Raw genomic sequence first — 24793 nt, 5'->3', positions numbered from 1 at the left:
GGCTAGTTAATAGTGACATTAATAACTGAATCACCTTCCCACTCATTAGAAATATGTGATAAAATCTGGTACAGTTACTTCTACCTGTTCCAGGTAATTTGGACCACTTCATTCTCAATGTCTTCTGCCAAACCTTTCTCTAGAGGTTCTGCAATCATGGTGATCTTATTCCTTTGGGGTGGTCGGAGAAAAGAGAACAAATTAATATAAAGAATATGTTCCATGTCAAGGTGCATGCTTTTTCTTTTAAGCCTTACTCTAAACTATTATTCTCCTGCACTATTTTCCGGGCTTCCCAGAATCTGTCACCAATTATAGCCAAACATATAACCTGCTCTCAGGCTTCCACTAATGCTGCTGCAGGCTAGATGCTAGAGGGTGGGGGTGGGGGGAAGACACAAAAATGACTAAGTATCAAGCTGATTTACCTTCCCACAGTAATATTGCTGAGATGAAGTGCACACAGGAGTTAGCTCATTGTCCTGTTGAAGGGCTGTGTGCCATATTTTAAAAAAAATCCAATGAATTGAGATCCTCCATAATTACAGAATGAACTTTCAGTTATAAGATTTTCTTAAACTGAGTTAATTTAAATGTGAGAATAATTGAAGTTATTTTGTGTATCACTCAGTTTCTATTTTATCACCAAAACATAGAAGCGAATTGGACCCCAAAATATTCCATTAAATTTGGAGAAAAATCAGCATTTATTTGGAACTTTGCTGGAACTCAAGAAAACAAGATTAAAAGGAAGCTAAGCTAAAAGACAACCCACAATTATCTATTTAAAAACAAAGTCAAAGCCTGAGAGCTTTACTGCATCCTTCAAATTCAATGCTATGATCTGCAGTATGTTCTTTCTGTTGGTCTTTCTCCATTCTCTTTGTTTGCTGTAATCAGGTCCTCTGATTTCCTCTTCAATTGCCTATTTACAGGCAACAGCAAAAAGGAAGAATGAGAGCAAAAGTGCAGACATGAGTACAATTGTTTCCATATACACAAGTTCAAGCAGAGCCTACACTTTTTAGACTGCTTGTTTTAGATGTCTGAAAGCTGGATAAGTTGTATGTGCTATAATAAAATAAAAATCATTAAAATGATCCCCACATGCCTAATGCAGCCAACCCATTAATCCATGATCACTGTTCCTTTTTCACAAGATTTGAATTGTGGGGAAAAAAACATGTAGTTATTTATACCAACTAATTATTTTAAGTTGCAAAATTTAAATTGTGTTTACGACAATACAAAAGGAGTACCATTAAAAAGTACAAATGGCAAAAACTCCATCTATTTTCTGCAGCAGTCTGGGCCAAAAGATGTCAGTATATTACATGATTCACGTGCTAAAATGACAGATGCAATGGGCACTTACTTCTGAATCTTTACCAAAATAGAAAACATAGGCGGTTTCTGGTGAAAATTCAGGAGGGATTCAGTTTTTAACTAATCCACCGCCAAAAAAGGAAAGTATGGTGAAAATTGATTTTTTAAAAAATGTTATTGATTTTTTTGTATGTATTTCCAATAACTTAGTAGAGTAGACAAATTACAAAAACAATGTAAATGTTTCACGCATGACCTGTGGGTAAAACAAATGATTCGCCTGCAGCATTAATGGTTCATGGAAACTGAAAACTCTAGTCTCTCACTGCTGTGAATACTAAAGGAACTGACTGCAACCAATGCAAGAAACTCACTTTTTGTTGGGTGTTTCTGCAAAACATTTCAAAGATGAGGTTTCCACAACAGTTTCACAGAATGTTACAACAGGGTCAGCTACCTGCAAGAAAAACAAGTCACTAAGGCAGAAACAATTAACTTTTGCACAGAGCATGTGTTGTGGCAGTAAATATTAACAACTACAAAGTCATAATTTTCAGATATTTGCACTACCTTTATATCAATTTCAGAATACATCTTCCTAAGGTCATGCATCACACAGTCCAGGTAGAGCTCTCCAGTTCCAAGTATTACATGCTCCCCAGACTCTTCTACCTTTAGCAGAAAAAAAAATAACAATTATTATTAATATGGGTAATAAGTTAAATTGCTCACTTTATTCTTTGATGGCAGCAGTAGCATTTTTGTGGCCATGGCCTTTAAGAGACAATGGGAAGATGTATGTGTGACAAAATTGCAAACATGTGTATAGCTCATTGGATAGACCACACTAATGATTATTTTCCACCATAGTTTCACATAGGAACTATATTATAGTAATCCAGACACTTTAAAAAAAATGTTAATTTTAACTTTAACAAGTTGTTTATAGAAAATACAAAACAATGGCAGAAACTTTCAGGTTCTTACTGATGAGGGTTCAAATGGATTTAATTTTTATTCTTCCCTGTCAGAAGTTGCAATATTCAATTTTTAAAAATATTTTTTCATTTTTCCATCAACTATGCCGCGGGTCAACAAAGCGATGACAGAAGCATCAAAATCCTTACTGACTGATGAGAGGAATTTATGCATCAAAAAAGTTAACAATATTCGAACAATATTGAGAATTAAGTGTTTTATTATTTATAACTTTTCCAAATTATAAAGAGAGAACAGCACAGGATGAAAATATAAACATAAAAATAAGGTAGTCGATGCCAGGTGTTAATGTAGAAACTATTTTGTACAATCCTCAAAGAAAATATTTCCATCCAATAATTTATAAGTAAACACTCTTGAATGAGGAAGGTATTAATGTAACCAAGCAAATATTGAAACCCCTATAAACGGTGTTCCTACAGTATTTCACCGTTTCACCTCCAACAATGCTGCCAATTCAGTTACGCTCAACAGCCTCTAATCCATTTGCACATGAACTGCAGCAGTTCAAGAAGGCCGCTCACCATCACCATCTCAAAGGCACCTAGGGATGGGCAGTGACACCCACATTCCATGAAAAATAAAATAAATGTTTGATGCAGTCTGTACTTTTGTTGTAACAGGGAGGTGGTGGCGTATTGTCACTGGACTGGTAACCCAGAGACCCAGAGGTAATGCTCTGGGGACCTGGTTTCAAATTCCACCACGGCAGATGGTGGAATTTGAATTCAATAAGTATCTGGAATTAAAAGTCTGATGATGACCATGAAACCATTGCCGATTGTTGTAAAAACCCACCAGGTTCACTAATGTCCTTTAAGGAAGGAAATCTGCCGTCCTTACCTAGTCTGGCCTACGTGCGACTCCAGACCCACAGCAATGTGATTGACTCTTAAATGCCCTCTGAACAGGGCAATTAGGGATGGGCAATAAATGCTGGCATAGCCAGCAACGCCCACATCCCATCAACAAGTAAATAAAAAAGGCAATATATATTTCTTAATGCTTCAGTTATTTGTAGATTGTTTTCAAAATATACTTGCTTCATAGGATTACAAATTATTAATGCTGTCAATTGCTTTTAAGTCTGCTTCATTTATCCAGAGGTGAACCCAATCATATTTACATGACCCCTCACCTCTATACTATATCAACTTCTTGTAAACACTGGCAAAAACGAATATAGGGCACTTCTACTTAAATTAAAGTATGAAGTATGAAATTAAAAGATGTCAATTGTAGCTCATTGGTAGCCCTCCTCCTGTGATTACTTCTGAGTTAGAAGGCTGTGAATTCAAGACCCATTCTAAAGCCTTGAGCACAAAATCTAGACTGGTACTCTCAGCACAGTACTGAGGGAGTGTTGTATTGTCAGAGGTACTGACATTTGGATGAAATGATAACTGAGGTCTGGTCTGACTTATCAGGTTAATGCAGAAGATCTGACAGCATTATGGTGAAGAGCAGGAAACTTCTCTCCAGTGTCTGGGTCAATATTTATTTCTCAACCAGTGTCACAAAAACAGATCATCTGATCATTATCTCATTGCTGCCTGTGGGACATTACTGTGCATAAACTGCTGCCATATTTCATAAATTAGATCAGTGGCTACACTTGAAAAAATACTTCAATGGCTGTAAAACGTTTATGATGTCCAGGGGTCATGAAGTTGAATTGATATAGAAGATGAGAGCCATGATTTAATTGAATGGTGGAGCAGACTGAGGGATCGTATGGCCCATTTCACGTGTCCGTATGATATACATGCAATTTTTTTCTTCGAGAATAAACAACTTTTCTGAGCAATGCTAATCGTATTCACACCTTAGTAGTTAGTGATGGGTAGCTTTTGTTGACCTTTCTTAAGCCGTCCAACATTTTTGGAAGCTCAGATGGGTTGACAGGTTCCACAGCTATTTTAATGACAGATGCTGTATTAAACTTGAGAGGCCTGAAGATCTGAGCCTGAAATTAGAAATGAACATCAGAACTTCATAAATTTCCACATTCATGTGTGAAACATAGAAACCTGGCAGACCAAAACAAGGCCAGCTTTCTTCCTAGGAAATGCCATAAATACTATTTACATTGTTTTTAATCGTTTTCTGTGGTTCATCTGTCAAACTTACAGTAGACGATCAAGAGAGCCTCCGTGGAAATTGACCCCCATTTTGTTGTCTGCCAGGATTTTGTTTTTTTCATATATCTACCAGCGGCTATGAATTTTAAGCAATCACCTAACTGATCAATTACAATGCAGACACCAGTAAATCATAACAGGTATATTCCAGCCTTTTTGTCCGAAGATCTAAATAAAAGCAATTACACATAATTTATGTAGCCACTTTAATTTCAAATGCTACTTTTAACTATGCTAAAATGTTTTACCTCATCATTGCCTCTTGGTTCTGTGATGGTGGCTGTCTTTACGATGGGCTGGTCCACTCCTTCTATGAGAACCCAGTTACCAGCTGGAACTCTGTTAACCTCTATATGATACCTTAAAGAAAGGATAAATCATAATTTTAGATCAGAGAAGAAATACAGTGAAGAATTCAATAACATTAACTGTTTCATAATTATACAGGTCCGTGAGGAATCCTTCCACATTTATTAAAATATACAGATACTTTAAGAAGTATTCCAGAACTTAATAAATATTCCAAAATTTCAACCAATAACTTGTGTAATTATGTAGTAAGCTAATTATCTCTGCCACTGAAGGTGGGCAGAGGTAATGTTTTTGTCCTGTTTGTTAGTCTGTAAACAATATATCTTAAAAACTAATGGACGGATTTCAATGAAACTTGGTACACAGATAGGGTATGGCCGAAGGAAGAGCTGATTAGGTTTTGGTTGATCCGGACCGGATCTGGATCCTGAAATTTCTTAAAAGATTTTTTAACATTGGGAGATTGGGCACAAGCTGACTTTTTCTTTTAGAATGTTGTGGGTTGTTTTATTTAGAATATAGTTGATTGTTTTAGAACGTTGTGGATTGCCTTAGCTGCTCTATTGGAATTTGTCACAGCTGTCAAAATGTGAGCAGAGTTTTCAGAGCAGATTGTTGGATGTGGCATAACCTGAAGTCTCCTCAGTGAGATGGAAGTTCTTAATAAAACGATTTTGTTTTTCAGCTTTGGATTAATAGAACATCAACCAGTCAGGGAAAAGGCTCATGAAAGAGCTGTGCAATTATAAATACATTGTGTTAACACAACATGGCTGTAGTATGTGCTCTACTGAGTGCCCTCTTCACTTGTTATACAACTTTGGTCAGCTTAACATATTGGAGCACTCAGATCCTGTGCAGCACATGGGTATGCATGAGTGCCAAAGGCTATCCTGATGCATTTCCAAACCTGGCCATGCCACCATTAAAGAGAGGTACAGTTGAGCCCAGCATTTCCAGTGAGTGAAGAGTTAAAATCCTCATCCTTGTTTTCAAATCCATCCATGGCGCCACCCTCCTGAGCTCTGTAGTCACCTCCAGCTCCACATTCTTCCAAGATATTTATGTTCATCTAATTCTGGCTTCTTAAGTATCCCTAATTTTAATTGCTCCACCATTGGTGGTCATGCCTTCAGCTGTGTGTGCCCTAAATCTCTGGAATTCCATTCTTAACCTTGTTCGTCTCACTATAGTAATTCTCTTTTTCTCCTTTAAGATGTTCCTTAAATCCTACCTCTTTGACCCAGCTTTTGGCTTTAATATCCCCTTATGTGGTTCAATATCAAATTCTGCTTTATAAAGCACTTGTGAAGTGCCTTGGGATGTTTTATTATGCTAAAGATACTATGTAAATACAAGCTGTTGTTGTTGAGTAAAGTTATATCAGTCAGTCAATTCCCAATAATTGGATCAGAATGGAATTAGCAAAGGTCTGGTCATGGTGACCATTTTCTTAGTTAGGGAATGTTGTATTGTTTGGAGAATGGGCAAGAAGGGCAAGAAAAGAATAACTTATAAAACGTTCAAGAAGAGGAACCCACATCAATGTAAATTACAACTTAAATCTATGGCAACAATTCCTTTGTCTGCATTCACAGAATGGTGTGACATGGCTGTGTGAATCACCCTTGCCTCTCAAATATCCAACAGCTTTCTATATGGAAGCCATTCTGCAATCCATGCACTGTATCAGGGAATGGGAACTATGAGAAATATGTAAAGCACAGATAAATAAATCATCAAAACAACAAAAAGTTAACTAATTTAACTTTACTCCCTTTTATTAAGGAGAGCAAGGAAAATAACTTTCAACAGCACTGACTAATCCTGAAAATTTTTAAAATTTCTACAGATTTCTATAGTCAACCATCTGTCTATTTTGAAGAGGAGGGAAAATGTTTAATGAATCATTGATCTGTTCTTGCTGCAACTGTAATTAGATCAATATCCATTTGTCTCAAATTCCTATCCAAACTTATGGGTAGAAACATTCCTAATAAGCACCTTGCAACTGAAATCCACAGCCTGCCCACTGTACAGATTTGTGAATCTTCCTCATCCTCCAGTGTGTAGTTCTCTCCAAGTACTTTCACTGGCTGCCCGGCATGAATGGTTCCACTCAACACCCTGCCAAATGCATGGAACTGTACACCATCCTCTGTACTGTACATCTTAGTTGTGTGACACATCAAAGGGCCCTGTGCAATCACAAAATATATAACAGGATTAGAGAAATGTGAACAATATGAAACATCTGCCAAGAAAACAAGTCTTGTAACAGTTTTTTTTAAAAAGAGGACAGAGGCAGATGAAACACCACCAATAAAATACTTCAATTCCTAATTTGTCAAATAAGCAGGCAATAAATACTACATAGAGGGGAAAGTCTTGGTTGTCCCAGGCATTTTCTGGTGTTCAGCATGGGATTAGGCTATTGGCTGTAGAACTATCAGGTTAGATGAACCGAAAAAAATTAGGATTCATCACCAAGTAAAAGCTTTCAGAAGGAAATCAAAAATAAACCACCTTACTTACATCAGGATCACATTCTAGCATAGTTTCACCAAGATCCAAATCCAGGCTACCTGTATATGTATGTTCGATTTTATTCCTCGCACCAGACTGTGGGGATGGGATATGTTGCACACACATATCTACCAAGCCTGCAGAAAAGTTACATTGGTTATTGAGGATCATAAGTAACAGGAAACCTTGTACAAAGTCTCTTCCAAAACCACAACAATACTATTTTCACACAAAATAGGATGCTATAAATCCACTCAACAGAATGATAGATTCTCATTTGCAGACTAGCTTTTGTTTATTTTATTTTACCAATCAGATTCTAATAATTAGAAGATATGGGTAAATGTAATTCAGTAAACCATTTGTACATTCTCACACTACTGCCACAATATGTTGTAGCACAGCACACAAGTTACAGTTGTGACTTGACGGCCAAACCTTTATGGCTAGCCAATAATAGAATTACATCTAAACCATAGCAGCTAATAAGTTTGTAAAGATTAATTGCCAAAATGTCCACATTTGGAAATGTTGGAAATATAGTAACCAATCAATAATTTATGTCTTTCGAGCTCATTTCGTGTGGTGTAATTTATGGGTAGTCTAGGGTTTTCTTCACGTTAAAATGCAGCTATTTACCCTATCATGTCCCTTTAAGGTACCACCTGCTTTCTCTTCCATGAATTGTGGGAACTCACAGTGTACAAAATACAGTACTTGCAATAGCCTTTTCCATTCACACATCATAAATGTAATATTTCCTACAATAGGTTTATGAGGAGGCAGCCATTCTTTTTCAAATTATAATTACTGGTTTCATGTACTTTATGCAGGTTCTCCTCCCCCAATTTTCCACTCCCTTGTAAATATAGTGCTCATGCAATTTTAATTGCAAAGCAAGCACAGGTGTAACAAGAAATGCGCAACAGGTACTGTATGCTCAATCTTAAATAGCTGACCATTAGATTACCTGTGAAGTCCCCAAAGAATTTCTTGCAGACGAGTCGCAGCAAGGGCCTGATGTTGAGCTTTAATTCTTCCTTTGTTAAATGAATACCAAGCTCATCCAATGTGCGTGGCAGAGTAGTGTCTACATCACCAACAACCTGTGCATTACAAATGAACAGCTTTATGACATTTCCCAGCAGGACTAAAATCTACATATCTTCTCTATAACTTTAAGAAAACTCAATATACTTTTTTTCTTCACTTACTTCCAGAGGTGGTATTCTTGCTTCCATTTTCAGTCCCACCAATCCCATGAGGCAATTTCCTGCCTAACCATCTTTGTCCCATTACTTCCCCACCTTCCAACTACACTTGACCTGCTCTCAACACTCAGTATCTATTATTGTTCCTCCTCTGTTGCAGGGAACAGACCATGAACAACGTTTACGATATTCACAGGTAATGGGTCCCAGAGAGGATTCAGAATGTGTACTTCAAAGATAATTTTCTCATATCCTGGAAAGGTTGAAGTCAGGCTACATTTTCGAATACCTGAAGGCTATTTCAGGTCGTTCTCAGTGATAAGCTATTTGACAATACAGGCCAGATGCCAACAGTAAACAAAAGCACCAGGAAAGCCAGAAGTGTCCATTCACATTTCCTCTATCTGAATGCTAAAATTGGTAAGTGCCTAGCCCTGCAAAAAGCTTGCTGACACTGCAAACAACATGAAGCATTTATATTTATCTTGGGATCTCCAGTTCCAGCTAAACAGCATAATTTTCCATGTTTTGGCTATACAAGGGGATCCACAGAGTTCAAGCATTCATATTTATCTTCATCATCAAAGATTCAGTGAAACAATTCAAAACATGACTCCAAAAGCTTTTTTGGGAGGATAATAGTTTTTAGGTAAGCTAGAATAAGTGGGCTGTGAATAGATCATAGGAGTTCATCTTTAGTTTTGTTTCAGGCTTCTAACATCTAAATTATCACCATTTAACTATAGTCAACCGCCTACTGTTTTTATTATGTAGTGTGACAATAATAGTTTTGCTATATATATGTATATGTGTACCTGAGAAAGAATCTTATAGACAGGCTCCAGGATGAACTCTACAAAACTTCTCTGAGAGTTACTGGTTGGCGCCTTCTTCGTAAACTTCCGTCTGAAAGAAGAATATATTTTTGTGTGCATTAGCTGGAAAGCAATTTTGAAAATGTACATTTTTAACAAGAAATTAAGTACTAAAGAATATTCAACAAGCCAATTCATTTGTTAAGCACTTTTAAAATATGCATTTCAAAAGTCTGTTTACACTCTTGCCTTTCATCTTTTGTACCAAGAGGCTTAGCAAGGACCAATTCTTGGGTCAGTGCCACTCAGCTAGTCACTGGAAGGTGTCCCAGTGGACCCAAGGGTGAATCTCCTAGTGTGCATTTATATTACAAGTTTTGCACTGATGAGGAGCCTTTTGTAACTCTACTGAGGTCAAACTTAGTTCTGGTGTCAGAGCCCAACCCAACAGTGGACAGAAGTCACTGAGATTCCAAAGTGGTGTCAGGTCGAGCTCTGACTCTAGATTCAGTTTGCATTTACACCAAACATATAATATAGCTGCAAAATAAAACTGCTTCACATTAAGGTTGTTGTTGCAATACAAATGCATCTTTAGACTGCTTACCAACAGGTCATTTCCCATCACTGATGGTCACTGATGGTTCACTGAAATGTCTCCAGTGGTATTGATTATTGAAGATCGGATAGTGCACACAAGTGCTATGCTATGCAGCGCCCAGTACATTATTTTGTAAGAAGGTGGTGAGATGCTTTAAGTTTTTCAATGCCTTTCTTTCAGGCTGTAAATTATATCTACGATAAATCCTGAAGTTAATTAGAGATTAACTCATGCCTGGATAGGTGCAACTATATCAACATGTAAGAAACAAAACACTCTACAGGATAAAGCAATCTGCTTAATCGGCTCCCCCATGCAGCACTTTAAACATCCACTCTTTCCATCATCATGTTGTGTTTGCAGTGTGTACTAACTACAAGATGCAATGCAGCAACTCATCAAGGCTCCTTCGGCAACACCTCCTGAACCCATGATCTCTCCCAGGGCAGTAGGTATTCAGAAAGCTTTAAGTTGCACACATCCCAACTTGAACATATATCACCGTTCATTCATTGTCTCTGGGTCAAAATCCTGGAACTTTTACTAATAGCGTTGTGAGAGTACCTTCACCACATGGATTCAAGAAAGTTCACCAAGCCTTCTCAAGGGAAGCTAGGAATAGCCGAAAAAATGCTGTATTTGCAAGCAATACCATATCCTGAGTATGAAGAGTTTGTTTTTCTGAGTTTGGGGCTGAGACATGTTGTTGAAGCAGAGAAGAAAGTACTTTACTCGGTCTTATAGCTGACCCCAGTTCCGAGAATAGTAAAAGGTCTGTCCCTCAGCACTACATCCCTCACTTTTTTTGAGCACATATTTCTTTAAAAATATATCAGCATACATTTAATAGTAGGATCACAAGAGCCAACTTGAATGAGCTCAAACTTACGTTTTTGGGTTAAAGTAAATGTCACCCCATAGACGCTTTGCAAATTCCATGTAGTTAATGTCCCCTGTAAAGAAATATTTTAAACAAACTTATGGAACGTTTCGAAAACGGCATTGTATATTCTGGGCAATAGCCAGAGCAGTGACTGCAGCAATTCTCAATTGCTCGCAATTAATGAAGTATTTTTGCAGTCTCCAATTCATGCATCACCGCATCTTTCGTTTTAACCCCACCTGTCTTTTAATCTTTGTATGTCGTCAACAGTTTCTTTCTACAATTACTCTGTGTTACATACAGCCTTTGTATGCACCTCACAAGCTTTAACTTTCTCGTTGGATGCCTCCTGGCAGTTGGTGGGGAAGAAATGAGCCTATTGCAGTTTAGTAGGGTTGAGAACAGAAGAGTGGGGGAGTAGTCAATTCCAGGAAATTAGGGAGCCCCAGCCTTGAGGTTGAGGATGAAACAGCAAAGCTGTAGAGGAACTTGGAAGCGTATGTGTGTGTGTGTTCAGGTGGTGATGATATTTGATGATGCATGGTAGAAAAGACAACCCAACAAAAGGTGGAACAATGATGTCGGTCACAATGCACATTCACTTTCTTATGTGCACTGCAAAGCCGCATCTTAAACAGGTCATAAATGAACAGGTGAAAGTGCAACTGATAGCAGGATGTTAAGTAGTTTGGTACAATGCATCAGGATGTATAGTAAAGTTATTAGAGCAATTGAAAGGTGTTATGGGTAGAGACAGGCTTTTCTCAATGAAGTGTTCATGCTGCAAATTTTATTTTTAGGTCTATCAAATACAGTGGGTGAGGAATTCTTGTGCCAGTCACATGCAATTTTATTTTCCTCACAGAATGTGATCTTTTTGGAGTTAAACTAGTTAGCAAAAGGCACTACAGAGATTGTGCCAGGATTAGCCTCTGGTTCCAGGTCTTGTGACTCTCCTGGTTCTTTTGGGTTTGTTGTTCTGGGGTATGATTCATTTGAAAGACTACAGGTGACAGCTCTGTGATTTGACTGATCAAAGGAAATCTATAATATTATAGTGCCACATACAAAATCTTAAACGCAGAATATCTAATTTTTGCTTTTAAACATTTCCTCAATCAAGAGGATATGGGGCAGCTAATTTGTTTGGCCAGAGGCACTAAAACCAACCACAAGAAAGAACAATATTCATCTGGCAAATCTCCTGAATAGAATGCTCACGTCAGTGGAGCGTATATTTAACAGCTGTGTATCCAGGCAAAGGAGGGATTTAAATTCTCTGATTTTAGGAGGCCAGATTTCTGTCTCCTGGTATACAGACTCCCAGAGAAGGTACTCAATTGTGGATCAGCTGGCACCTCTAAAGAGGAGTAGATTCAACAACTGTAAAAATTGTAAAATTGAGGGTGTTAGCAATATCAATACTAATTCTTGATTATTCTTTTGTCAGGGGAGGTAGGGGAAGTAACTAAAGTAGATTAACAGATAAATGAAGATAGTCCATATAATTATACAGATTATACAGCACAGAAATGGACCATTTGTCCCAACTGATTCATGTGTTTTTTATGTTCCTCATGAGCCTCTTTTAATCCCTCTTCAATTAATCCTAACAGCATAGCCTTCCATTCCTTCCTCATGAGTTTATTTAGCTTTCCCTTAAATGCATCTATACTATTTGCCTCAACCATTCTTTATGGTAGTGAGTTCCACACTCTCGGGGTAAGGAAATTTTCCCTGAATTTCCCTTTTGCATATATTAGTGACCATCTTACATTTCCAGCCCAAGTTTTGGTCTCCCTAACAACTAGAACCACCTTTTCTACACCTACCCAATCAAATTCTTTTATACAGACCTCGAAAAGATTACCACTCAGTCTTCTCTTTTCTAGAGAAAAGAACTCTAGCCTGTTCAATCTTTCCCAACAGGTATAACCTCTTAGTTCTGGTATCATCATTGTAAATCTTTTTTTTACATATTTGCCAGTGCTTCTGTATCCTTTTTTTGACTATGGACCAGAACTGTGCGAAGTACTCTATCTCTACAATCATACATGTGCTTTGGTTGGAGTGGAAGGTGCAGTGAATAGCCTGGAGTTTCTTATATTTTTAACTCTGTACAATGACATCCAAAACTTTTAAAAATGAAGGCTCTTAGTATTCAAGTCTTATCTCCATATTCCTTATTGCATCCAATTCCTCAATATCTCCCTCCCTTTTAAATACTCAACTAAATTTGCACCTATGGCCTCTTTGCATTTCATAATATTCTAAGTCTAAGTTTAATCTTAATTCTAAAATGATGTTCCCTTGTTCCAAATCTTCCTACCAGAGAGAAGAGTCGTTTCCTTTTTCACAAATCGTTATTATTTTAAATGCTTCAGCAAAACAATTCTTAACCTCCTCATCTCTGGAGAATATATTACCTAACCTATCATCAGAGGTAAAGCTCTTCATCTCAGATATTAACCCTGGTGAACTGTTGCTGGATGCCTTCCAAGGTCAGTATATATATTTTTTTAAGGTAATATTTTCAAAATGGGACACAATTTTCCAGGCAAGTTCTGGTCAATGCTATGTATAACTGCAGAAATTTTTCCATGCTTTCATATTCTAGATCACTTCTGAAGATCATCTGCATTGCATTGGTCTTGTGATTGCACGTGAGCTAGCTTCAAATAAACTTAATGAATGCTAAATTGTTCATCTATGTTCCTTGCATTTCACATAGGTACACTTAACATCTGCCAGTTCTTCCAACTTTTGCTAAATGAACTAAGCAGACCACCATGTACAGATCAGCATTACAAAGGAAGTAGGTTAAAAGCACCAAATGTTTTTCTGTCTTCTTTAATTATAATGAATTCTCACCATATGTATCAGCATAAATCTTGGCAAAGGATCCCAGGGTGAAGCAAATACTGTACTGCGAACTGGCAAAGCAAACATTACCCAACAGAGGGGAAACAATCAGGTTTTCATCTGTTGAATAGACGCTACAGAGAGAGAGAGAGAAATATATTTAAACAAGATTTGTATGATTTCCTAAACAAAAACAAAAATAGCTGGAAAAACTCAGCTGGTGTCTTCCTCTCTACAGATGCTGTCAGACCTGAGTTTTTCCAGATATTTTTGTTTTTGTTTCAGATTTCCAGCATCCACAGTATTTTGCTTTTATCTGGTATGATTTCCTGTTCTGTTCAATATTCTGTAAAGGTAGACAAATGAAATTAGAGTTGGTAGCTCCAGTTGGAAAGCTAGCACCTACACAGCAGCAACAGGCAAATGACCTCCTCCAAAATCATAATTTCTTTGATTCTAATGATCCTTCTGCACCATGTACCATTTTCTTGTTCAAAAAATTCAGAAAACCTAATTCAGGCTCCCAGAGTGTTTCTCTTAAGCTAGTTACTAGAATTTGCATTGATGCAGCACAAATGTGCACGTCCTCTAATTTTCTTCCTTCATGTGGATAATTGCTTTGCCTTTTGTCAAGATCCCTGCATTCAAAAGAACCAAGGTCAGAAACATAGCATGCAGCGAACTGCAGATGCCAAGTCATGCCCCACCAAATAAAAAATAACAATTTATTTTAAAATTTGAAAACAGTGTGCTTTGGAAATTCAATCCTTCTTAGCAGTCAAATGTACAAGAAATCCAGTTAAAGGTGAAATGGTGAAAAGGCAGAGGAGGACATCACATTTGTTCTTGCCAAAGATGCCAACTGAAATGCTCACCTTGAAGGTGGCAAAATATTTCAGCAGCAGTCTTGCCACCACAGAATCTGAAGCCTCTCTGGATAACAAAAACAATTTACATTTAAATAGCACCTTTAACATAGAATAATAAAATGTTCCAAAGCGCTTCTTAGGGCATTATAAAACATCAATTACACTGAGCCCATAAGGAGACATCAGGGCAGATGACTAAAAGCTTGGTTCAAGATGTAGGTTTCAGTGAGTGCCTTAACGGAAGAAAGAGGTAGAAGGGTTTAGGGAGAGAATTCCAGGCAGCTGAAGGTGTTGGAAATCAGAATACTCAATAGGCCAGATATCTCAAAGAGTTCTGAGGCTGAAAAGGATTTCAGAGAAAGGCCATAGAGGGATCTGAAGACAAGGATGAAAATTTTAAAATTGAGGCATTGCTTAACTGGAAGCCAATGTAGGTCAGTGAGCACTGAAGTAATGGGTGAACAGGACTTGGTGTGAATTCGGACATGGGCAGTAGAGATTTGGATGACCTCAATGTGGGAGGCTGACCAGATGTGTGTTAGAATAGTCAAGTCTAGAGGTAACAAAGACATGGATGAAAAGGTTTCAGCAACAGATGAGGCAGGCCAGGGGCAGGCAATATCACAGAGGTGGAAAGAGCTAGCTTTAGTGATGGTGGAATAAGCAGTTGGAAGCTGATCTCAAGGCCAAATATGCCACTAATGTCAAGGGGATGAAGAGGGATAGTTTATCTTTGACACAGTCACATCAGGTGTCACGGCGAGACATAAGCGTTGTTTCGGTACTGCAGCTGGGACAGAAACCTTATTGGAGGGACTCAACATGGAATTCCATGGCAGATGGCATGAATTTGGGAAGTGACAACATGTTCAAAGATTTTGGAGAGAAAGGGAGATTGGAGATCGGCAGAGTTTGAATTGAAAGAGGGTCAAGAGTCTTTAGGAACACAGGAGCAGGAGTAGGCCATTCAGCCTATTGAGTCTGTTCCATCAATCAATATGATCATGGCTGATCATCCACTTCAATGCCTTTTTTCCACACTATCCCCATAGCCCTTTACATCATTGGCATTTAGAGATCTAATCTCTACTTTAAACATACTCAATGACAGAGCTTCCACAACCCTCTGGGGTAAAGAATTCCAAAGATTCACAACCCTCTGAGTAAAAAAATTTCTCCCCATCTTGGTCTTAAGTGGCTTCCCCCTTATTTTGAAATCCCCTGATTCCAGACTGCCCAAACAGGGAAAAGATCTTATTTACATCTACCCTGTCTATCCCTGGAAGTATTTAGTAGGTTTCAATGAGATCACCTCTCATTCTTCAAAGCTCTAGTGAATGCTGGCCCAGTTTCCTCATTCTCTCTTCAATTTTGTTTTGAGGAGAGGAGTGATAATGGCAGATTTGAAAGACAAGACGAGTTCAGAGAGGGCATGTGGCAAGATAGGATAGAAAGAGAAAGATACAAGTTTAGGGATAGGGCAGGAGAAGCCTTAGAGGGCATTTGGCCACGTAGACCAGTGGAAAGGAGGGACACAGTAGCAGCAGCTGATCGGATGGTATCAATATTTGTGAGAAAGAAATCCATGAACTCCTCACACTTGCTTTGGAAGTAGAGGTGGAACAGACAGGAGCCAGGAGTTACCTTTTCATTTCAGGATGATCCTGGGGGAGTGAGCAGTTTTCACAGACAAGGGCATAACCTTTATGTGATTCAGCTAGATCTGGTGGTGAATGACTAAACTAATCTGTTTGTCTGCATCCCTTAGACTTAAGGCAGCAGAGATGAGGTGCATATTGAGCAAATGGTCAGGGAGGGACAAAGAATGATGCTTATAATCGGTGTGTGAGGGCATTGAAGGCGAAGGTAAGGGTGTGATTGAGCAAACTGGCAGCTGCAGAAATGTCATGGTGAATGGAGGGCCAAAGGTTAGACAGTTGGAATTTTGAAAATGCAGTTGTAATTACATTGGGATAGAACTCTTTTCCAGGGGTTGAAACAGAGGGAAACAGCATTTGGAGGGGGAAGGGGTGGATGTGGATGGACAGTGATACAAGGAAGTAATCAGAGGTGGCTTTATCAGTGATTGAGACTATGGGAGTTGCAAGACCTTGCCATCTTGCATGGCCAAGGGGTATTAATAATGTCTATGGAGATGTCCATAGCTGATTACCTTGTCCTGCCACTGATGAAATAATGCATGCTGAAGCAAAACTCTATAAAAATCAAAATAATTCATGCATTCTCAAATATGCAAATGTTGTGCCATAAAGACAAAACAAAAGTTCCTTCAATTTGACTTATTTAAAAAAATATAGACAGCATAATCTGGAGTTGCAATCTCATTATGTAGGTTTCTAGGCATTCTTGAAGTAGTTAATAGCACATACCCTTTATATTTATGTTTAATTAGTTCAGATTGTTTTTTCAATTCACACACGCACTAATGGACCAAAGCTGGTCAAATGCACTGGAAAACGTGGATTAGGTTAAACCTGCAAAAACCTTGAATATCTAACAAAAATATTCCGAACAGTGATGTAGACAGATCATCATTTTATTATTTGAAGAAATGTATTTTCAAAAGAGAAACAACAGCATACCTAAGCAATCCATTGACTTCATCCACAATGTGACGTAGCTTGTAATATGCATCAGTTGGAGGCAGCTTTAGCTCTAGAATGAGTCTGTCTATTTTATTAATACAAACAGTAACAGCTAGCTTCTCCTGCACCGCATGTTTAATCAACCTCTCTGTGTTCAGCATTACCTGGAGTTTCCAAAAAAAAACCCACATAATACATTGAAACAACATTAAATAAATGGTGAGATACATAATAACTAAATCCTTGTTACAATACTTTTAAAAAGTTTCTTCTACATAAACAAGTAATTTTTTGCAATCAAGTGGCGTTTGGCTTTCCCATTTTCTGCAGCCATCCATGTTCAATTCACCCAGGCAATACATTGTATGGGTCGGATGAAAAAGAAATTTTCCTCTACATGACCCTTATAGTTCCTCTACAATGGATCTTTTCAATCTCAAGAGGTCCCTTTACTCTACAAGCCGAAAATTCACATTCCTCACAACAGATAACCATTTAATATCATTAAAAAACTGTCCCTATATAGTATCTTTCACAACTTCTATAAGTAGAATGTCAATTTGCTGCCAAATTTAGGACTTCTCTTATTCAAGCTGACTAAAACTGGGCCAAATCTGCAAGAAACTCACTTTACACAAATGCTTATGTCCAAAAGAATGATTTCCACTCCATTTGAGATAGATTTGAACAATACTTTTAAAATCCCACAGATAGAATCTGACTCGTGCATTTCAATACCCAGAACCTGGACACCATCTTAGAGCAGATATACCCTAGAAGGAACTACTTTTCTTTTTGGTCTACTACAGATATGAACCTACTTACCCCCTCTGCTGCATCGATGAACAGTACCATACCATCAGAGATCCGGAAACCGGCTGTGACCTCATCAGAGAAGTTTACATGTCCTGAATAGAAGGAAACAAAATTTATGTTAAAGTCTTCGATGAAAGATCATCAACTTGAAACTTTAACTCTGACTGTTTCTCCACAGATGCTACCTGACTTATTGGGTATTTCTAGCATTTGCTGTTTTTATAGATGGGTTGATAACAGTTCTAGCAGTGTGAAAAGAGTCTTGAAATCAAATAAAAATTTAACTCTCAAAGATATTATCATTGTAAATTATTTTGTATAAATTACTTACACCAGTTCTAATTAAACAGCTATTGGAGAGAACACATGGCAGTGACGAGTTCCATCTCAAAGGTGAGGACATATCAATGAAATGGTGAAAAATTAAGTGTATAAAATGAAACTAAATTGAATTAATTTGTGAAATTCAAGGATTTAATACTATTATTTGTCCAACAGATAGGCTTGAACAAATAATACAGAAATTGTTTATAGCTCATTAGATAAATTGTATCTAACTACCTTCCTGCTGGGTTTTCTGTTTAAACTATGGGTACAAGAAATATAAATAATTGGACTGAAATCACACTTGGCAGCCATTCAGGATGTCTTCATATGAAACTTCTCTATTATTAATTTTCAAGTAAGGCATTCACCATTTGAACCCATCTCACTAAGGTGCCCGATATCAACATGGTTGCTACCATATTCTTTTGTGTGTTTTTCTGTAAGCCGTGGATGAAATCAAAATCATTACTAAGAATTTACACACTGAATCAAGGAAATAACTTAACAAAAACTATTTGTTACCTGCATCAAATCATGAGTGGAACAACATAGCCTGTGGTGTAACAACTTACTAAATACTTGAGATAAATTCATAGCACGCACCTGGAGTATCTATGATGTTGAAGAGATAGGATTTGCCCTTGGAATCTGGAAGGACCATTGTGACTGGTGTACTTTTTATACCTACTCCTCTCTGGAAAAAAATAATTATAGAAATTATCCTAGAGAATTTCAAAAAGCTCCAATAAATTCAAATAAAAAGCAACATTTTTATGCTTACCTCCTGCTCTGTAAAGAGTATGTCAGTGTAGCGAAGCTGTAAACAAACAAAGTACAACTTAAGGATTGCTCATAATCTTATTGAATGACGGAGCAGGCTGGAAGGGCCAAATGGCCTACTCCTGCGCTTATTTCTTATGTTCTTCTGAGTAATACCCTGGTGACGCAACAGTTTGGTTGTACAAAAAACAAAATTTATCAATTTATCAAGGCTCAGGGGAGTGAAAATAATTTCACAATCCCCAACCAATATATTAAGATTTCAATGCATCTATCCCTAGCCCATTCTCCTAACTCATGAATAGACCTTCTGCTCTCTTAAGCTGTTAATGACATATTTGCGCTATGCTTAAATTCTCTCTCCCAGAATATATGGTGTGGCTGCACCTTACATTATCCTACAGCATTGATCTGCTGTCCTCCCACTATTATCTCAATCAGCACATTCAACAATCGGTGAAAGTTCTCTGGGTAGGCATTATTTCTATCTATGCCGTTGCGATGGACAATTTGAATTTGACATGTCTAGCAACACAGGAAACATCTGGCTTTATGTTTCATCTTTCCTTGGTGAATAATCTGAGATTGAGACAAATTGAGAACTTTGATACATCAAGATAGATAATCTTCAACATATTAAGATGTCACTGCATTAATGCTCAAAATTCACTGCATTAATGCTCAAAATTCATTGCATTAATGCTCAAAATTCTCTTTTGAATTTTTTTTAAAAGTTGCATCAATTTCAGTAAAATTAGGCAGAAAGAAGTATGATTTCAAACTGAACCAGAGGAGCAAGTAGCCAACAATTGATTAATATAACAAACATTGGGCTTTAACTAAATCCTATAATTTTGGTTTAGCTGTTCTTAATATTTAAGTCAAATGTAAGCTCAGGCTTTAAAGAGTTAAAAAGCACTGAATAACATTGCTATCTGCTGAATAAGATAACTGGTGCAAATACAGTCAGGATTGATATAATTATCAATAAGGTTTCCCAGATAAATGCACAATATTAAGAAAATAGCTGCAAAAGTGCTTACATCTCTGTCATCCTTTTTACGGATCTCTGGGTGAGTCTGTTCAATTAAGCAATCAACAAAATTTGTCTGAAAGAAAAATTAGTATAAGATGTTGATTACAGCATGATACCATTTCACTTACAATGTTCACTTCCATAATTTCTGTTACTTCACAATCAATCAAAATAGTGAATACCACATTTACTCTCAGTACATTAATAAAACACGTTCATGTGCCAGCAACAATGACAAAAACACAGCATATACATAATACTTTGCAGTTTTTGATTTTTAATCCTGCGATACAATTAAAGTTCAAACCATACTTTGCAATTGACACAATACCTCCACACATGTATTACATACCTTCCCATGATGCAAATGTCCACAGAGAGTAATATTCCGAATTAGCTCAGAATTGTCCATCAGATCTGCAAGGAATCTGAAATTTATAAAAAAAGCGACAATTCATGTAATTGTTTATACTTTCACCTTAGGGATAATCAAACATGGAATTGATTGCCAAAGAAAAGACATATTCAATCATATGGTTGCAAGTATACTTAAGAAAGGTAACAGTGACTTGCTTTGAATCAAAACAATAATTGGTTGGCATACCAGTTAGTTTATGCTCAAAGGACTTACTCGCAGTGAATAAAAAACCCTTTGCAGCGGACTGGGCACCTTTCACCTCTGAATCTTGAGCTTGAATGTGCCAGTTATAAGATTACCAAATTGTATGTGTTTATGAACACACACTGTAATTTCCAATGGGCACGTGCATAGAACACTTAATTATTCCCAAGTCAGGACAAATTGTGGCAATATTAATTGAAGAGGCCATGATGGTTGGTGCAGAAAATGGAAAACTTCACAGTCTGGCAGATCTAAGAGATACTATTAGGGCACAACAGCCAAATATTCAGCATGAAGCTGTACTACACCTAACCCGAAGGTAATCAATGCTGGCACCCGTTATTTGTTTTAAAGTCACTTTCTAGGATATTACATAACTATTCACTTACTCCATATCATACACTGTTTCTGGTAACTCCTGTTCCATCAAAGTGAACTTCTTTTTCTTGACAGGTTTAATAATAGGTTCTGGAAGTTGAAAAATCTCAATTATAAAAACAGCAACAAGTGATTCCATTAATCAATATACTTCAATGGGCAAAGTCACTAAAACAGCCTAAACAGACCCATTAACAATTTTACTTAGAAATCTGTTATATGAATACATGTCATGGGAGTAAGAGTGGCACAGTCAAAGAAGATTGCATATTTGCTTCTGTTTAAGTTAATCCAAAGAAGTATTCTTGAACACAGGCTTCCTTTGAGGACTATTACCATTATGTTGCTTCTCCAGCTAACATACAGGATCCATTCATTATAGGAGGGCAACTATCCAAACATCCCAGTTCCAGGCCACTACATTACAATAATGACTACTACACTGCCGAAGTACTTCATTGGCTGCAAAGTGCTTTAGGACATCCTGAGGTTGTGAACGGTGCTACATAAATGCGTTTGTTCTTTCACTGATGTTGTTCCTCCAAGCCTGTAGCTCAGTTTCTAAACCACCCTTTGATATCCTCTGATTAAACACCTTATGATTTATATGTGTTTAATATGTTATTGACTTTTACTGATGCTTCATGACTGAGCGAATTTTCCTTGCATGCTTTTTAGTGAGTCAGTTTATTACTGTTTCTTCACCTGTAAGACTGAGGAATGAACAGTTTAAAAAATGATTGCCTCCAGGAGTTTATTAAAATATTTTACATGCTGCTAAGAACAACGCTGCAGCAAGTCTATTTAATACACAAATAGTTTGTACATATTTCCTGTTATTGACATACAGCAAACTCCGATCTTGGTTGATTAATCTGGTTAGTAGAAGTGTAGCGAATATTAAATTCCAATTCAGGTGAGACGGCCAGAAGTCATCACCCTTTATTTATGTGCAAGAACTAATTATAAGATTCAGCCATTCATTATTTTTAAAATAAAATTTATTCAGTACTTTTCAAAAATTGACATTTAGTGTTAAGATTAATCAACTGTTTCCTACTAAAATAAATGTTATTGGTTAATCAAAACACTGACCAAAGAATTGAGCATCAACATTATATTGTATATAAACAGTAGCCAAATTTATGGTCAGCCCAAGTTAAGCAATATAAATTTGTTATGCATTTTAAGGTAATGCATTTCAAGACACTTAAAGCCCAGATGATGTCTAAATTTTTCATTTTTTATGTCTAAATCGACAAAATAAAATCAGTTAAATTAAAGATTGAAATGATTATTTTTGGAAAGGGACTAGAAAGCCTAGAAGCAAGAACAGAAGTAGTAGGGAGGGGAGAATCAGTTGTAAAACAATTAGAATTAAGTGTAACGCAGGAGTTGAGAACCATAAACCCAACACAGGCTTGGCCTAAATAGCCAAGTGGTTATGGTACTGGGCTTGTAACCCCAAGATCAAGAGTTCAAATCTCACAATGGCAAAACTATAAACCCAACACCCCTGCATATCACATTATTTCAATTGTTCCATCTTACCAGTAAGTGGCTGAGTATCTTCTTCTTGGACAATTGTCTCTACCTCAGGCCCATACACCTCCTCTGCTGTGGGGTAATACTTCTTATCCTCATGCAACACCACCTCCATTCCTACATGATCATCATCTTGATCTCCAGCTTCTTCATCGTCATCATCCTCCTAATATAGTCAAATATAAAAGCATTTTTAAAACAATTCTCTGAACTTTGATATATTACTTTGAAATATCTCGTTACTTCATTGCATTGTTAGAAAGATTTGAGGTTTGAAAAATTGCTGTGGCTCAGGACTCTCTTTAGGTTAAAATGGAGCAATTAAGGGGTTCACGTGACCTGCTCTGAATTCTGTCAGACAAGAAGCTTGGTGGCTTGGCTGCTAAAGATTAAAGGGAGATGAGGGTGGGGCCAGGCTGTGTTACTGGGAAGAAGGTGCAAGGTATATACACCTGTAAACAATGAACTGAAAAGCTGTGCTGAGGGTGGATAGACTTGTTAATCTCCAGGGAGGTGTTAGGAGCTGTCAGGTTTTCTAAACTGTTATACTTTAAATTGTCTATTTAATTTCACAATAGAATAGAGTTGGGATTCAAGAGGGTAGCTAATTAGCATTTCTATAAGGATACAAGGCCCAGGTGATTCACATTGCCATGAAGATGGGCTTTGAGAAGGGATGAGTCCATGGGAGGCACTTGTAGGTTTGAGTGGCAGAGAGCGATTGGATTGGATCGAAGAGCCAAGTTTGTGAGGGTTTAAGTGAAGCTGCAATATTCACCTAGCTTTGGCCAGAGGGAGGTCTCCAATTTGTCCCTCAAAGTAAAAATCAGTTCAGAGAGTAGAAGTCATCTGGTTGGAAAATGAGAAAGCTGAAAATTGGACTGGTAACTGGAAAATAAGTGTCCACTTATGGGAAAGAGTAAAGTATAATCATGGCAGGGGGATTTTCAGTCATTGCAAAAAATTAAATCTTTTCTGTAGTTTAGAGTATAAATTGCTTACTGAAATAGTGTTTAGTCGAAATAGCTTTTTGTTTGTTTGTTACAGTCAAAGTCTTAAAACTTGAAATCTTGTCTTGTGATCCTTTCACTCATTAATCCGAAGCTTGAATTAACTTTTTTTAAATAATCATTCTCTACTGGGATTGTATTTAATGAGTAAAGGAAATGTAATATAAAAACTTAGCATAAGTTCGCGTTTCAAAGAATAATGGTATAACCAGGCTACTATTCGGTTAAAAGAGTTCATTCAGTCATGTGTGCTCTGCTTGAAAGCAGGTCCTTGGCTCATTATCTGCTGATGCTTCACCCTGAGCTATATTCTTGGCAGTTTTTGTCACTGGTGGTCTGCCACTGCCTTCCGCTCCAAGTTGACATTAGCCGGAATGGGAGTTGAACCCATGCTGCTGCCATTATTCTGAACCACGTGCTAGCCATCTAGCCGACTGAACTAACCAGCCTCCCATGGGTAAAATTATTACTGTTTACTGCATATTCATTTTATTGGTCCAGAACTTCTGGTAGCAATGATGGCAAAAGCTGTCACCGTTTGCTGTCATTACGTCACTGAAAATGAAAATAACTTCTGGAATCTGCACAGGTACAGAACAACATGAAATTCAAAAGTTGCTATCAGTGATTCCACGCTTCTCCAGAGGTTGCACTGTTGAGAAGCCCTCTCCCAGGCTGCAATCAATGGAAATCAACTGAATATATGAGAATTTCCAGTACAAACCCTTGAAAAAAAATACACCTCGTTAAATGAAGTGCAACTGGGTTTTTAATGGGATACTAACTTCATACTTACTGCTGATTATCCTCACTCTCCCTGAACAGCTGGTTTTATATTTGTGGCATATCAAATTTCGCCACAATCAAAAATAAAAATTCGACATTTAAAAAAAATCTTATTTTAAAAGTATATCTTTATTTTAGCTTCTACCTTAATATCCTTCAATTTCAGATAAATTATTGATTGGATTAAGTGCTTTTACTACTCCTGGTTTGTTGTTTGTGAACACTTTACTGTAATTGGTTGCTGACATCACTGCTGCTGCACATCAAGACATCCCTTGGCTCAACACCAGAATTAAACTTCTATCAGGTAAAAGTAAAATCATGCCCCAGAGATTACTTCGA

The 24793-nt window shown here is 37.3% G+C and overlaps 1 protein-coding gene across 1 annotated transcript in view; it reads right to left on the bottom strand.

The window, feature by feature from the left end:
* eftud2 (elongation factor Tu GTP binding domain containing 2) overlaps positions 1-24793 on the bottom strand; it is a 53353-nt gene that overhangs the window by 13271 nt on the left and 15289 nt on the right. Inside the window, exons 3-21 of the mRNA XM_041217593.1 lie at positions 22662-22821; positions 21122-21200; positions 20463-20538; positions 20118-20183; positions 19076-19111; positions 18898-18988; positions 17977-18059; positions 17149-17315; positions 13686-13810; positions 10821-10884; positions 9331-9421; positions 8275-8410; positions 7314-7441; positions 6783-6976; positions 4715-4826; positions 4151-4291; positions 1897-1998; positions 1701-1783; positions 85-171 (exon numbers count right to left, since the gene is read on the bottom strand). Of these exons, the coding sequence (XP_041073527.1) occupies positions 85-171; positions 1701-1783; positions 1897-1998; positions 4151-4291; positions 4715-4826; positions 6783-6976; positions 7314-7441; positions 8275-8410; positions 9331-9421; positions 10821-10884; positions 13686-13810; positions 17149-17315; positions 17977-18059; positions 18898-18988; positions 19076-19111; positions 20118-20183; positions 20463-20538; positions 21122-21200; positions 22662-22821 (2021 nt within the window). The remainder of the gene's footprint in view (positions 1-84; positions 172-1700; positions 1784-1896; positions 1999-4150; positions 4292-4714; positions 4827-6782; positions 6977-7313; positions 7442-8274; positions 8411-9330; positions 9422-10820; positions 10885-13685; positions 13811-17148; positions 17316-17976; positions 18060-18897; positions 18989-19075; positions 19112-20117; positions 20184-20462; positions 20539-21121; positions 21201-22661; positions 22822-24793) is intronic.

This window comes from Carcharodon carcharias, chromosome 23 (assembly GCF_017639515.1).
Source record: "Carcharodon carcharias isolate sCarCar2 chromosome 23, sCarCar2.pri, whole genome shotgun sequence".
Taxonomy (NCBI): Eukaryota; Metazoa; Chordata; class Chondrichthyes; order Lamniformes; family Lamnidae; genus Carcharodon; species Carcharodon carcharias.
This window is presented reverse-complemented; position numbering and strand designations above follow the sequence as displayed.